Source organism: Nerophis ophidion, linkage group LG05, assembly GCF_033978795.1.
Source record: "Nerophis ophidion isolate RoL-2023_Sa linkage group LG05, RoL_Noph_v1.0, whole genome shotgun sequence".
Taxonomy (NCBI): Eukaryota; Metazoa; Chordata; class Actinopteri; order Syngnathiformes; family Syngnathidae; genus Nerophis; species Nerophis ophidion.
The window spans coordinates 35,197,401-35,212,072 of NC_084615.1; the positions used below are offsets into that span (position 1 = coordinate 35,197,401).

General features: G+C 41.5%; 1 protein-coding gene and 1 long non-coding RNA gene across 3 annotated transcripts; one reads left to right on the forward strand and one right to left on the reverse strand.

Moving 5' to 3' along the window:
- Positions 1–202: 202 nt before the first annotated feature.
- myb (v-myb avian myeloblastosis viral oncogene homolog) lies at positions 203–8,024 on the forward strand. 2 transcript variants are annotated; one of them, XM_061900689.1, is made up of 16 exons: positions 203–359; positions 2,220–2,337; positions 2,410–2,481; positions 2,558–2,650; positions 3,560–3,780; positions 3,860–4,088; positions 4,163–4,225; positions 4,321–4,425; positions 4,827–5,066; positions 5,230–5,358; positions 5,517–5,635; positions 5,714–5,825; positions 5,908–6,006; positions 6,140–6,238; positions 6,713–6,796; positions 6,879–8,024. In XM_061900689.1, the coding sequence occupies exons 1-16, from the start codon at positions 232–234 to the stop codon at positions 6,972–6,974; spliced, it is 2,007 nt and encodes a 668-aa protein (XP_061756673.1). In that variant the 5' UTR covers positions 203–231; the 3' UTR covers positions 6,975–8,024. The 2 variants fall into 2 exon arrangements, with proteins under 2 accessions (XP_061756673.1, XP_061756674.1); XM_061900690.1 differs by lacking the exon at positions 5,230–5,358.
- On the reverse strand, positions 403–5,406 carry LOC133552991 (uncharacterized). The gene is made up of 3 exons (XR_009806811.1): positions 5,188–5,406; positions 666–5,113; positions 403–557 (listed from the first exon to the last, which is right to left on the reverse strand). It is a non-coding gene; the product is annotated as an uncharacterized LOC133552991 (long non-coding RNA).
- Positions 8,025–14,672: the final 6,648 nt, after the last annotated feature.

The window sequence follows — 14,672 nt, forward strand, 5'->3', positions numbered from 1 at the left end:
GTGCGTTGTAGCATTTGTATTGAAGTGATCGCTTTATTAGTAAGCAAGTTAAATGGCGACGCCACTATTAAGAATTTAGTCAACTCCCGCAAGTGCATTAGTGCAACGCGACAACTTTCACTGCGCATGCGTGCTCATAAGAGCGCCAATTTTACCGGGGCTGACTGGGGGCGGTGTGTTTGTGGTGGTAGGAGGAGCTGCTGTCGCGGAGTCTTGCCGAAGTTTAAATTAATGTCAACCTGCTTGCTTACCGGGACAACGAACCCGGCGCTGATAGTGAAAGTACGAGCGAACAGAAGCAGCGTGAGAGGCAGCACACCGGGGAAAGTGACTGACATGACTCGGCGGCCAAGGAACAGGTTAGCTAACCTCACGGGGACAGAAATACACATGTCGTTTTTTTTTCTTCAAATTTTATTTTAAGATGGCATGTCGACGTCGCTGCTTCCTTCATAACGTTCCAGAAGAGATATTGTTCTGATGAGGCTTTTTTGGGGGGAAGGGGCTTGGGTCCCGCGCGCCGCTGACAGGTGGTGGTCATCTGGTGCGCGCTCCCGCTGTCCAAAAAAAAAAAAAAAACCTGAATGAATGAATGTGCGTGGTCGTGCGCGTTGTCGTTAAATCATTACCCATGCTTATACTGTAAGTTTTATTGCAGGAGTCACCTTAAATCAAAGGAAGCCGCGTTTTCACTTTCACACTTACTAAGATGACTGCCGCCAATTGTCAATTGTTTCCCATACAAGTGGGTGAGAGAGCAGCAGGTCAATCAGGAATGTACTTAACGAAGTAGACTGTAAAACCTTCAAAGATGAGGTTGTATCCTTTGATTCGGTAGATGAAAGAGGAGCGCTATATGCTTTCATTCACCTGTTGCACTGAGGCTTCTACACTTGCCTCCACATTGTGCCTGCTCTACATTCTGATTGGCTGCTGTGTGTGTGTGTGTGTGTGTGTGTGTGTGTGTGTGTGTGTGTGTGTGTGTGTGTGTGTGTGTGTGTATGTGTGTGTGTGTGTGTCCACGCACTCTACTAAGCAAGTGTGACCAACAGCATTTGTAATAGTAATGCAGGTCATTTTCACTTTCACACTTGTCTTACTCCTAGCAAAGGTCTGCAACTTTTTTCTGCATCACCAAAGTCTTGCTTTTCTACACACTGTAAATGTAGAATAAATCCACATTTTCCCCTGCAAATAGTCTTGTTATCATTCCGATTTCTATGCACTTTGATCATTAATAACTAAATGAAGGGTATTTGGTCATCTCTGTGGTTTTGCGTTGCCACTACACTTAACAGCTTCCATTTGGACTGACATATTATATTAGGTCAGACTTTTAATCGAGTGCAAGTGAGTCTAATACAAAACATGTAAGATAGGTACTGTACATTAAAAAATTGAGATTCTCTGATATATACCCCCAAAGAATATCCAATAATTTATCTTTTTTTGCTCAATTTTCCCTAAATAATAGAAATGAGTATGGTGGAAAAAAAAAATCTTAATCACACCAAACAGGGCTTTTCAGCAGGATCACCACTCAAAAGTTCCTGCTGAGTAAGACCAACCTTATTTTCTAGGTGCCTCGCTAGGTAGTTTTTTTTTTTTTTTTCAAAATCTCAGGTGCAGTAAAGGGAAAAAAGTTATTTTGGGACAGAAATGGGAGGTATTTGTGAGCAGCAAGTCAACTATGCTGATCATAACACTTATCATGATTGTCCAAAAACACTTGAATAGCTGTTGATCGGGAAGTGGAGTTCCTGTTCACCTGTTACACTGCAATACCTTACCTCTCCTCCACATGGAGCTTGCTCTACATTCTGATTGGCTGAAGTGTGCGTGCGTGTGCGCGCGCCCGCACCCAGTGTACAATCCGGCTGCAGGTCTGAACATGCCGGGCTTGTGAAATTACGATTGCATGTGCCAATCCCAGTATCTGTAGAAACCAAAAACATAAGAACCTGTTCATCCATAAATCACCCCCCTTTGCCTCCACATCTTGTGGGTGTCTTGGCTAAATGCCTGCACCTAAACCTTCAAGAATGACTGGTTCTGTGTGTGTGTGTGTGTGTGTGTGTGTGTGCGTGCGTGCGTGCGTGCGTGCGTGCATGCGTGTGTGGGTGTTTCATAGTACAGCACTCATTTATAAGGATAAAACAAGAAGTAACTGTGTTATTATTTAAAAGTGTATGTGGTCATGTCTGATCTATGTGTTTCAGTGTTTACAGCAGTGAGGAGGATGAGGAAGAGGCTGAGCTGTACGAACACGATTACGACGGCATGATGGCAAAGCCTGGTAAACGCCACCTCGGTAAAACGCGCTGGACAAGAGAAGAGGTATGCCTTTCACTGCTTGAAAAAAACACAACACTTTGACCATTTAACTCATTGCATCCTTTCATTGTCCAGGATGAGAAGTTGAAGAAACTTGTCGAACTTCACGGATCAGAGGACTGGAAAGTAATAGCCAATTTACTATCCGTAAGTACACACCACAGTGAGAACTTATAAGGCACGCGCTGTAGGTTAATGTTGTTTTTTTGTGATTGACCACCAGAACCGTACAGATGTGCACTGTCAGCACAGATGGCAAAAGGTCCTCAACCCAGAGTTAATCAAAGGACCCTGGACCAAAGAAGAAGACCAGCGGGTAAGGAAAAAAACAACACTTAAAGGCCATCAAGTTAACACAGCTGCAGTGCAAAATATTTGTAGAAAAATGTATGCTAAATTGTGTGTTAATGTATAAATCTGGATTTATCTTGGTTTGACATTGACATTTTGCAAACTCCTGCAGATTAGAGTTGCACCGGATTATAATTACCGGTTTACGGAAGTACACCTATCCATTGTTTAAAAAAATCAAGTTTGACACACCAGAAAGTGTAAACAGGAAGTTTCACACACACGCACACACACACACAAATGAAAATGCACAAAACTTAATTATTCCCTGGGAATCAAGAGCACTGAAAAGGAATAGTTTAGAATGACATCTTCCAATACTGGATGTAAGGGAGTGCGATATAACACAGGTGCAGCAGCATGAAGAAATACAATTAGTGAGAAAGATGCGCATAAAATTGCACAAAAGAAACTACAGAGAGATAGTACATCAACAAGCTGAATTCATAGTTTAAAAGTGTTTATTTTTTGTTCTCGACCTCCTTACTCACCGACTGACTAAAACCGGGATCATTTCCCTCAAGCTATCGAAAAGACCAAAAATTAGTGTTTCGTACAATTTAAGGAACAGTTCTTTCCCAGCAAGACCTCTTCCCCTACAAAAGTTACACAACACCATCCAACTTGAGTGTGTTTATTGGACGTGTCCGAGGGGTGCTTGCATTTCCATGCAGATGCCATTGTAATGATTAGCAGGGTAGCTAACGTTCAACGGGAAACTCCCTAAGCGCTCGGCAGGTGTTCTCAGTCACCTACGCAGAGATAAAGAAGGGGGCAAACTACTTCTTCTGTAAGGTGTCAATCTCATAGTGACACACCTTTTTCTTTATCTGCATCCCATCCATCCTTCTACCTGCTCCTCTTCCCCCTGCAGGTAATAGAGCTGGTTCAGAAGTATGGTGCCAAGCGCTGGTCGGTCATCGCCAAGCACCTGAAAGGACGCATCGGCAAGCAGTGCCGTGAGCGGTGGCATAACCACCTTAACCCGGAGGTGAAGAAGACCTCGTGGACCGAGGAGGAGGACCACATAATCTACCAGGCGCACGAGAAACTGGGCAACCGCTGGGCTGAGATCGCGAAGCTGCTCCCCGGCAGGTAAGATTGATTGTTGGATTTGTCCATAAACATGAAAAGAGTGAACATTGTGTTTCTAAAACCTGGTGTCACCCGTAAGGACCGACAACGCAATAAAAAACCATTGGAACTCCACCATGAGGCGCAAGGTGGAGCAAGAGGGCTACCTGCAGAGCGCTGCCAAGGGCACCAGCTCGCCGCTCTCTGTCGGCCATGGCTACACTAAGCCCAGCGGCCACCTCATGACGTTCCCACACCACTCGTCCAGTCACACGCAGCTGGCTCCCGCATCACCGCTCCGCTACCAGTACATATCGGACGCGCAAAGAGTGAGTTGAACACAAATTGGTGTATGACGTATTTATGGATTGTTTGCTCAACTGGCTTCTGATTGGCCACATAGGTGTCCTTCCCTTTGGCTTTGCACTTTCTCAGCATCCCTCAGCATGGAACCACTGCTACACAGGTAAGAACTACATTGTGATGATACTACAACCATTAGATTGCAATATTAGGAATTAGCCCTTACAGCCTATATGTTGCTTCTTTGTCATCACTCAGAGACACTATGGTGAGGAGGACCCTGAGAAAGAGAAGAGGGTGAAAGAAATCGAAATGCTGCTCATGTCTACAGAGAACGAGCTGAGAGGACAGCCATCACTACCAGTGAGTTGTGTGTGTGTGTGTGTGTGTGTGTGTGTGTGTGTGTGTGTGTGTGTGTGTGTGTGTGTGTGTGTTTTTGACAACAGGATTTATGTGCACATAGCCTGACCCGGGGGGCTTAAAAGACAGCGGTTAGCTTTGTGTGAATACGATGGAGGAAACATCTGGGGGGCCTGTTGCTGCAGGAGTGATGAAACAGGACCTCGTCTTGCCACGTGTGTGTGTGTGTGTGTGTATGTGTGTGTGTGTGTGTGTGTCTCCACGACCCCTTGTGCAACACAACACAATGAGTATCACCCTCCTGCCAACTTCAGTTCCCTTTCTGCTTTTCTTCAATTTTAACGCCCCTTCTCTTCTTGTTACCCTTGCACTGTCTTTCACTAATATTTCTTTTTTCTCACCAGATCAACTTGCCTTATCCAAGCTGGGCCAGCCACAGCCCGTTGACCCACACAGTAGAGGGTGTGGCGATGTCATTACCTCATCACCGGGCCGCCGCCCCGACCCTACCTTTAGATCAGAGCTGCCTGCCCGAAGAAAGCGCCTCGGCTTCGCGGGTTCATGACAGCAGCAGCAGCAGCGATGACAACAGCGCATCGTTCTCCAGTGCAATGCCTGAGTTCATGGAGTCTGTCCTTGACTCGGTAAGCATATACGCCACCACTTGCTGGCTCTCCTTTTGACATGGCACCTGTCACAGAACATGATGTTACAGTACAATGCTGTCTGTTAGCATTTAGCTTAGCTAGAAGTATTTTTACCCACCGGTGGGCCTTGACCCGACGTCTTCCGCCCACCTTTCCCCAGAGCCTCGCCTCAGTGGCTGAGGCCAGAACCGGAAACTTCTTGGAAAAAAGCGCTCTCAGAACAGACTTGTTTGTCCGCTCAACTCCCAAGTCTTCGCCTGTCAGAAAGCTTCCCTTTTCGCCCTCGCAGGTAGTTAGCCGCGGGCCTTCAGAAGCCAATCAATCTCTAGCCTGCCAGTCACAGCCAATCATCAGACGTTGTCCAACCAAACATCCACTTCTTTCCATTTTTATCTTTACTTATATGAATCTTCCTGTTTTCTTACTTCTTTTTTATTGGTCTCACAGTTTCTTATCCAGTCCATGAGCCCGGAACACTCGGACAGCAAAAAACTCCCACTGAGCTCGCCTGTGGACAGCGAGCCTCTCATGGACGATGCCGCCAGACCTCAGAAGGAGAATGCCATGTGAGTGGCGGGGACTCTGGTCTCTGTGCACAGATTTGCGTTGTTTTTTTTTTTAATTGAAAAATGTATCTCTTTTAGGTTCAGAACTCCTAACATCCGCCGTTCCATCCTGGAGTCATCCCCTCGCACGCCCACGCCTTTCAGGTCCACTGTGGACCTGCAGGAAGACCACGGACCACATAAAATGCTGGTGAGCAATACATCACCTACCAAATGTCCTGATGTATCTTTCGTAAAACTCTGAGATGCCTTACTGTTTTTTTTCCCTCCAGAATGCTCCTTTGGACCAGCTGTCAGTAAACTCCATCAAGCAGGAGCATTCGATGGAGTGTGCTCTCGAGCAGCCGCCTCTGAAGAAGATCAAACAAGAGGTATGAACACTGACCCGCAATATTCTTTACGACTAAAAGAATGTGACTTTTTGTCTGGGTTTTTTATTGTGATAAGGATCCCCCTGGATCGGAAATAAAATATATATTTACATACATGTTTCTGTTGTCCAAGGTGGAGTCCCCATGTGAGAGGAGTACTTACATGCAGTGGGAAGGACAAGACCTTCACACGCAGCTCTTCTCGCCAAACGGCCCTGCACAGGAAGTACCAGTAAGTAATTAGATATTTAACTGTTTTTATCTTTACGAAAAATATTATTGTAATACATTGTATAATATAATGAAATTATATTCGCATTAAGATAATATTAAAGCTTAAAATATATGCATTTTTTCTGTCAAAATTGAATGATGAATGCATTTAGTTAAAAAAAATAAGTATTTTATTGACACTTTTTTGGGGTTTCCACGGCCACATAAAATTATGTGGCATAAGCTAGCAATTGTTTCACATTCTCTATTCCTTTTTCTTTAATTTGAAAATGGTGACAAATGTTAAACTAATGTAAGTGTCTAGATGTAAAAGATGTGCTGTGTAGGAATTATCAGGATTAGAGGCAGGGGAGGAGGAAGATTATTCGGACGTGCTGGGTTGTGCAAATGTAACTATGTGATGGTATTAGGCATGTCCAAAACAAACATACCATGTACAAGGACTAAGTTCATGTTTTCTCTATCCAATCAGGACTTGATCACAGTTCCATCACTCAGCGAAGATGCACACAAGATCTACCACCTCCCTCACAGGGCCACCGACAACCAACCACTGGTATGTATCGTAACATAGTGGCCAGCATCTTGGTTTTAAAAAAACACAACAAATCTAAATGTTATCTTCTGGTCGGGTGTAGCTCAGCCCCTGGGTCAAAATGGAGCAGCATGTCTTGGCAGTCGAGCAGAGCCACAAGTACATCAAGGCCTTCCCGACGAGGACGCTGGTCGTGTAAACGTCACATGAGACTGGTGGTCATTTTTGCTGTGATACAAGTTGGGAGAGGCTCCACGTCCTACGGGTCAGCCAACCAAAGACTATATATTTTTTTATTTATAGGTAATTGCTTTGGGTTTTTCTACATGTTTGGTCTTGTCGTCAATGTAAATTTAAATGGGGGAACATGAGTAGTCATTCGCATCAGGCTGTTTTGTTAATTCTGAATATCTGATATTAATATAAGGAACAAGTTGATTAATTTATTTTCTGTTTATACATGTTTTTGTTTGCGACAATTGGCCAATGCAGCAGTGTTGGAAAATTATAAGTATTTAAGCCCTCTTAGCATTATCCAGTGGCATCTTTAATGCATTGAAAACTGACCAATGATATTGTTTTGTTTTGTTTTAAAGGCTGTAACGGGTCTACTGAAAATTTCAAGTGTTTGGTGCGTGTGCCAATGTAAGACACTTAAAACTACTGAACAAGCTGCATTATCAGTCAGGTTTTACGCAGTAGAAAGGGACAACCTTACTAGTATTAACCGTTTACCACATTGTCACCTTTTGATTTCCTGAAAAAAACATTCCATGAACAAACTTTTTAAATGGAAACAATTTATATGTATCTACAGTATATCTACATGTTTGTGTGTTTACCAAATGAGGTTATTCGTGCAAAACCACAAGCTTCATCAAAATGCACTTGAATTTTCTCCATTTTAAAAAGAGAGAGAATACTAAACACTGATATTTTATAAAACAGTAGCGACTGTGCATGGTATGTTGCAGTTGTATTTGAACATTTCTTTGAATAGTTTTGTGTAATGCGTATTCAATTAGCATTTTCCTTTTTCTTTTTACGCGACTGCTGTAGCCCATTTCAAACACTTAGGCGGTCAATATTTATTTTTAAAAGAAAAAGGAAAATGCAAGTTTATACTTTATTTGTAGTGTGTGTGTGTGTGCTAAATTAATTTTTTTAAGAAGCATTTATCAGCCAAGTTTTTCACGTTTTTATACTTTTCTATACTGCCTAGAAAATAAAGTGTTGTTCTTACATCAAACTTGTGTATGATATTTTTTTATTGTATGTATGATGGAAGTTATTCATCATTAGTGTTGATCTGCTAATGCTCTAGCTGTGCTATTAAGTCAGTACAAAAATGGTGGAGTTCCACAAGGCTCAATACTCAACCCACAGATCCCTCAGACGGCACTGTATAAAAAACAGACATCAATCTCTAAAGGATATCACCACATGGGCTCAGGAACACTTCAGAAAACCACTGTCACTAAATGCAGTTGGTCGCTACATCTGTAAGTGCAAGTTAAAGCTCTATTATCCAAAGCGAGAGCCATTTATCAACAACATCCAGAAACTCTGCCGGCTTCTCTGGGCCCGAGATCATCTAAGATGGACTGATGCAAAGTGGAAAAGTGTTCTGTGGTCTGGCAAGTCCACATTTCAAATTGTTTTTGGAAATATTCGACATCGTGTCATCCGGACCAAAGGGGAAGCGAACCATCCAGACTGTTATCGACGCAAAGTTCAAAAGCCAGCATCTGTGATGGTATGGGTAACTTACACATCTGTGAAGGCACCATTAATTCTGAAAGGTACATACAGGTTTTGGAACAACATATGCTGCCATCTAAGGGCCGTCTTTTTCATAGACGCCCCTGCTTATTTCAGCAAGACAATGCCAAGCCACATTCAGCACGTGTTTCAACAGCGTGGCTTCGTAAAAAAAGAGTGCGGGTACTTTCCTGGCCCGTAGCGATCCCAGACCTGTCTCCCATCGAAAATGTGTGGCGCATTATGAAGCGTAAAATACAACAGCGGAGATCCCGGACTGTTGAACGACTGAAGCTTTACATAAAACAAGCATAGGAAAGAATTCCACTTTCAAAGCTTCAACAATTAGTTTCAAAACGTTTGAGTGTTGTTAAAAGAAAAGGTAATGTAACACAGTGGTGAACATGCCCTTTACTAACTACTTTGGCACGTGTTGCAGCCATGAAATTCTAAGTTAATTATTATTTAGTACTATCTATCTATCTATCCATCTATCTATCTATCTATCTATCTATCTATCTATCTATCCATCTATCTATTTGCAAAAAAAAATGAAGTTTATGAGTTTGAACATCAAATATATTGTCTTTGTAGTGCATTCAATTGAATATGGGTTAAAAATGATTTGCAAATCATTGTAGTCCGTTTATATTTACATCTAACACAATTTCCCAACTCATATAGAATGAGGGTTTGTAGATCAGGGGTGTCAAACTCATTTTAGCTCAGGGGCCGCATTGAGGAAAATCTGCACACGCGGGCCGCACTATTAAAATCATGGCATCAAAACAAACAAATAATTTGTCTTACTTTTGCCAAAAATAGAACAAACACATTCTCAAAATATTACAATAAAAATATAGGAAAAAATACAGTCAGCGGTAAAGTTTAGAACTATGAACGAAAGAATAAAGTAAATTAATGTTTATAACTGAATACATTGATATATGCCAAAAAAATAATTCTGTAGTGTATTATTATTTATTTAAATGATTTAAGTAAAGTTTATGACAAACTTTTTTCCAATACATAATACAATATTTGAGATATAACAGGATAATGCATACATTTATCATTTGTTTTCAAAACGGTTACAAAAAAGTGGGACCACAAAAATGTACTGTGGGACCCCATTTTTATGACATGATAGTATCCCTGAGACCCCATTTTGAAAATTCCTGGCGCCAACACTGATGGGGTATTGGTGCGTGCAAAACAGCAGCAGGCGGCTGTGGCCTGCGGGCCGGTTCTAATACTAATCAAATATCATCCCGGGGGGACCAAAGCATTTTTGGTTGAAAAAAAAGAGATAAAGAAGTAAAATACAGCACTGTGTCATCAGTTTCTGATTTATTGAATTGTAAAGCAGTGCAAAATATTGCTCATTTGTCGTGGTCTTTCTTTAACTATTTGAAAAAAAAAAGATATAAAAATAACTAAAAACTTGTTGAAAAATAAACAAGTGATTCATTTATAAATAAAGATTTCTATACATAGAAGTAATCATCAACTTAAAGTGCCCTCTTTGGGGATTGTAATAGAGATCCATCTGGATTCATGAACTTAATTCTAAACATTTCTTCACAAAAAATAAAACCTTTAACATCAATATTTATGGAACATGTCCACAGAAATGAATATTGCAATGTTGCATTTCTTTTCACAGTTTATAAACTTACATTCACATTTTGTTGAAGTATTATTCAGTAAATATATTTATGAAATATTTTTGAATTGTTGCTATTTTTAGAATATTTAAAAAAAATGTCCTGTACCCCTTGGAATACCTTCAACATACTTGCCAACCCTCCCGGATTTTTTGGGAGACTTCCGAAATTCAGCGCCTCTCCGGAAAACCTCCCGGGACAAATTTTCTCCCGAAAATCTCCCGAAATTCAGGCGGAGCTGGAGGCCACGTCCCCTCCAGCTCCATACTGACCTGAGTGAGGACAGCCTGTTTTCACATCCGCTTTCCCACAATATAAACAGCCTTAAACAGCGTTATAACTGTAGAATGATCGAGGGTGGGTTCTTGGTTTCTTATGTGGGTTTATTGTTTCATTAACGTCCTCCCAGCGCGGTAACAACACACAACAAGAGCAGTCACGTTTTGGTCGACCGTAAAGCAGTTCATCTGCCGTAAACAGCAATGTTGTGACACTCTCAAACAGGACAGTACTGCCATCTACTGTACACGCATATGGTAAGAAAAATAGTGACAGAAAATGGAACAAGGATGGACAATTCAACCCTTAACCCAACAATGAGTAGATGAGTGTTATGTGCGTTAATATGTGTAATTAAATGAACACTGAAATCCAAGTATTTCTTTTATATATATATATATATATATATATATATATATATATATATATATATATATATATATATATATATATATATATATATATATATATATATACTTGACTTGGTGAATCTAGCTGTAAATATACTCCTCCCCTCTTAACCACGCCCCCGACCACACCCCCATTTGAGAACCACATACTATGGCATTGACTATACAAACTCCTTAAATAAGTTATTTCGTTGTGAAAAGTAACATGTAGTTTCTCATTGTGCTCTTAAAATACAAACATTCAGTCTTTTGGGGGTCCTTGTTTTTCTTTGTGGTCATGCACGCTAAAGGGGGGGCATTAGACATTTCACACCTGCCTACCTCCACCCCATCCATCCACCTGCACCCTAAAAAAGTCTCAGTGGGATTGCTTATGATATTAATGTACATTTATCAGTGTGTTTTGGAGGGAGTGGAATGTGGATGTGTGTGCATGAGCACCAGGCAGACTTACACATTTGGAATTTTACCGCACCAAAAACTCCCCCCAAAGCCCACGAGACACACAAACACCTGCTTCCACTGAGTGAGAAGGCAGCTGCGTACTGTGTGTGTGTGAGGGAGTGTGTGTGTGTGGGTGTGTGTGTGTGTTTTTGGCAAAAACACCACTCAGATGAGAAGACAAAACTACTCCGGTGTCACCCCGGACATTTAAAAGACCCGACACAAAGACGTTTTCCCGTGAGAACTTCGTAAAGAACTGTACAGAATATAAACATTGCATCATACAATTAACACTTTTTAAAGCAGTATTATTAAAATGGTATAGACAAATTAGGGCTGTCGTATTGTTAAAAAAAGACCCCCCAAATCGTGCCTTCCCTCTCCATCCACCCATCCATTTTCTACCGCTTATTCCCTACAATCGTGTGGAAGGCGGAGTACACCCTGGACGAGTCGCCACCTCATCGCAGGCCTTCCCTCTCCCTTGGTCGATATTTCCTGATTGAGATGGTGGAGTCTGAGGATCAACAACATTAAAGATATATACGTTGACAACACTTTTGCCTTTTTCCAGCAATTTTGTGATCATTTTTCACTACCTAATCCACACATTTTTAGATATCTACAGATCCGTAGTTTTGTCCGTAATACTTTCCCTGGGCGGCCCACATGTGCGGTCCTCTCCAAAGCTTCTCATAGTCACTGTCACCGACGTTCCAATGGGCTGAGTTTTTCCTTGCCCTTATGTGGGCTCTGTACCGCGGATGTCGTTGTGGCTTGTGCAGCCCTTTGAGACACTTGTGATTTAGGGCTATATAATTAAACATTGATTGATTTTTAACACCACTTCCAACTATAAAAAACATCAGTTACGCGCATTTAAAACCAAAATGTTTTTGATTCTGTAAAGTTACTTTGGTAGGGTGACTCTGGACAGATATCTAAAATACAAAACCCAAAACGAGTGAAGTTGGCACGTTGTTTAATTCGAAAATAAAAACAGAAACAATGATTTGCAAATCCTTTTCAACTTCTATTCAATTGAATAGACTGCAAAGACAACATACTTAATGTTCCAACTGAGAAACTCAATTTTTTGGAAATAATCATTAACTTAGAATTTAATGGCTGCAACACATTGCAAAAAAGTTGGCACAGGGGCATCTTTACCACTGTGTTACACGACCTTTCCTTTTAACAACACTCAGTAAACGTTTGGGAACTGAGAAGTCCAATTTTTGAAGCTTTTCAGGTGGAATTCTTTCCCATTCTTGCTTGATGTACAGTTTAAGTTGTTCAACAGTCCGGGGGTCTCTGTTGTGGTATTTTACGCTTCATAATGCACCACACATTTTCAATGCGAGACAGGTATGGACTACAGGGAAGGCCAGTCTAGTACCCACACTCTTTTACAAAGAAACCATGCTGTTGTAACACGTGGCTTAGCATTGTCTTGCTGAAATAAGCAGGGGCGTCCATGATAACGTTGCTTGGATGGCAACATATGGCGACGTATGTACCTTTTAACATTAATGGTGCCTTCACAGATGTGTAAGTTACCCACACCTTGGGCACTAATACACCCCCATACCATCACAGATGCCGGCTTTTGAACTTTGCGCCTATAACAATCCGGATTGTTCTTTTCCTCTTTGGTCCAGAGGACACAACGTCCACAGTTTCCCAAAAACTATTCGAAATGTGGACTCGCCAGACCACAGAACACTTTTCCACTTTTAATCAATTTATCTTAAATGGGCTCAGGCCCAGCAAAGCCGGCGACGTTTCTGGGTGTTGTTGATAAATGGCTTTCGCTTTGCATAGTAGAGTTTTAACTTGCATTTACAGATGTAGCGACCAACTGCAGTTACTGACAGTGGTTTTCTGAAGTGTTCCTGAGCTATGTGGTGATATCCTTTACACACTGATGTCGGTTTTTGAGGCAGTACCGCCTGAGGAATCGGAGGTCATTGGCATTCAATGTTGGTTTTCAGCCTTGCTGCTTGCATGCAGTGATTTCTCCAGATTTTCTGAACCTTTGATGATATTACGGACCTTAAATGGTGAAAACGCTAAATTCCTTTCAATAGCTGGTTGAGAAATGTTGTTCTTAAACAAATTGCTCACGCTGTCATAATTTGTGGTCCGGATCATGTTTGTATTTTCTGTTAGTTTTGGACTCCTTTAGTTCCTGTTTGCCTGGCGTCATTGTTTGCATCATGCAACATGCTACGTAAGTTTTGCTTGTTTCTAGTCCACGCTAAGTGGCAGCTTAGTTTCGAGTGCTATCCGCAAATTTTTCCTTTTGCTTGTTTTCTGTTTTTGATACTTCGCGTTATTTCTGAGAATAAATCATGTTCTTACCTGCACGTCTGCATTTCGAGAGAACAAACCCCGCAGTAAGCTGCGAAAACCTCGTCGTGACACACGCATTTGTTCACAAAGTGCTGACCCTCGCCCCATCCTTGTTTGTGAATGACTGAGCATTTCATGGAAGCTGCTTTTATACCCAATCCTGGCACCCACCTGTTCCCAATTAGCCTGTTCACCTGTGGGATGTTCCAAATAATTGTTTGATGAGCATTCCTCAACTTTCTCACTCTTTTTTTGCCACTTGTGCCAGTTTTTTTGAAACATGTTGGAGGCATCAAATTCCAAATGAGCTAATATTTGCAAAAAATAAAGTTTTCCGGTGTTTTTCAACGTTAAGTAACCTATATGCAATTGAATATAGGTTGAAAAGGATTTGCAAATCATTGTATTTTGTTTTTATTTACAATTTACACGACGTGCCCACTTCACTGGTTTTGGGGTTTGTAGAATGCATGAGTGTTCTATTTGTGGTAGACACAACCTTATTTAATGCAAGTTAATACATCGTACTTATTACACCAAAGTCCGGCTAGCTGACTGGTGGAATATCTGTATCATGTGATGGTTGTCAAAAGTCCCCGCAAGCTCGATGATACATATGTTTTGGCTCCATCCATCCCCGTGCAGTTACTGGACAGACAATTTTAATACTTTGTCTTTAGGAATTGGTGAAAAGATGGACTATTTGGTCATTTTCCCTCAACAAATCCCAAAAGAATCCCAATATCCTCCAAAACTTTGTTGGCTGCAAGCAACTCATCGAGGTAAATTAGAAGGCGACGGATGGATTGGAGATGTTCTTTATTTCCTCCACTTGAAAGGATCAGGCTGACATTGAATGGTTGTTCCACAACATTTCTGGAAGTTAGGGGTGCTTTATTGAGACATGGAAATGAGACTGATCTCCAATGTCGCCCAACTAAGCCTTCTTTGCTTTTGCATCTTTTGGGGGGAAATCAGGAG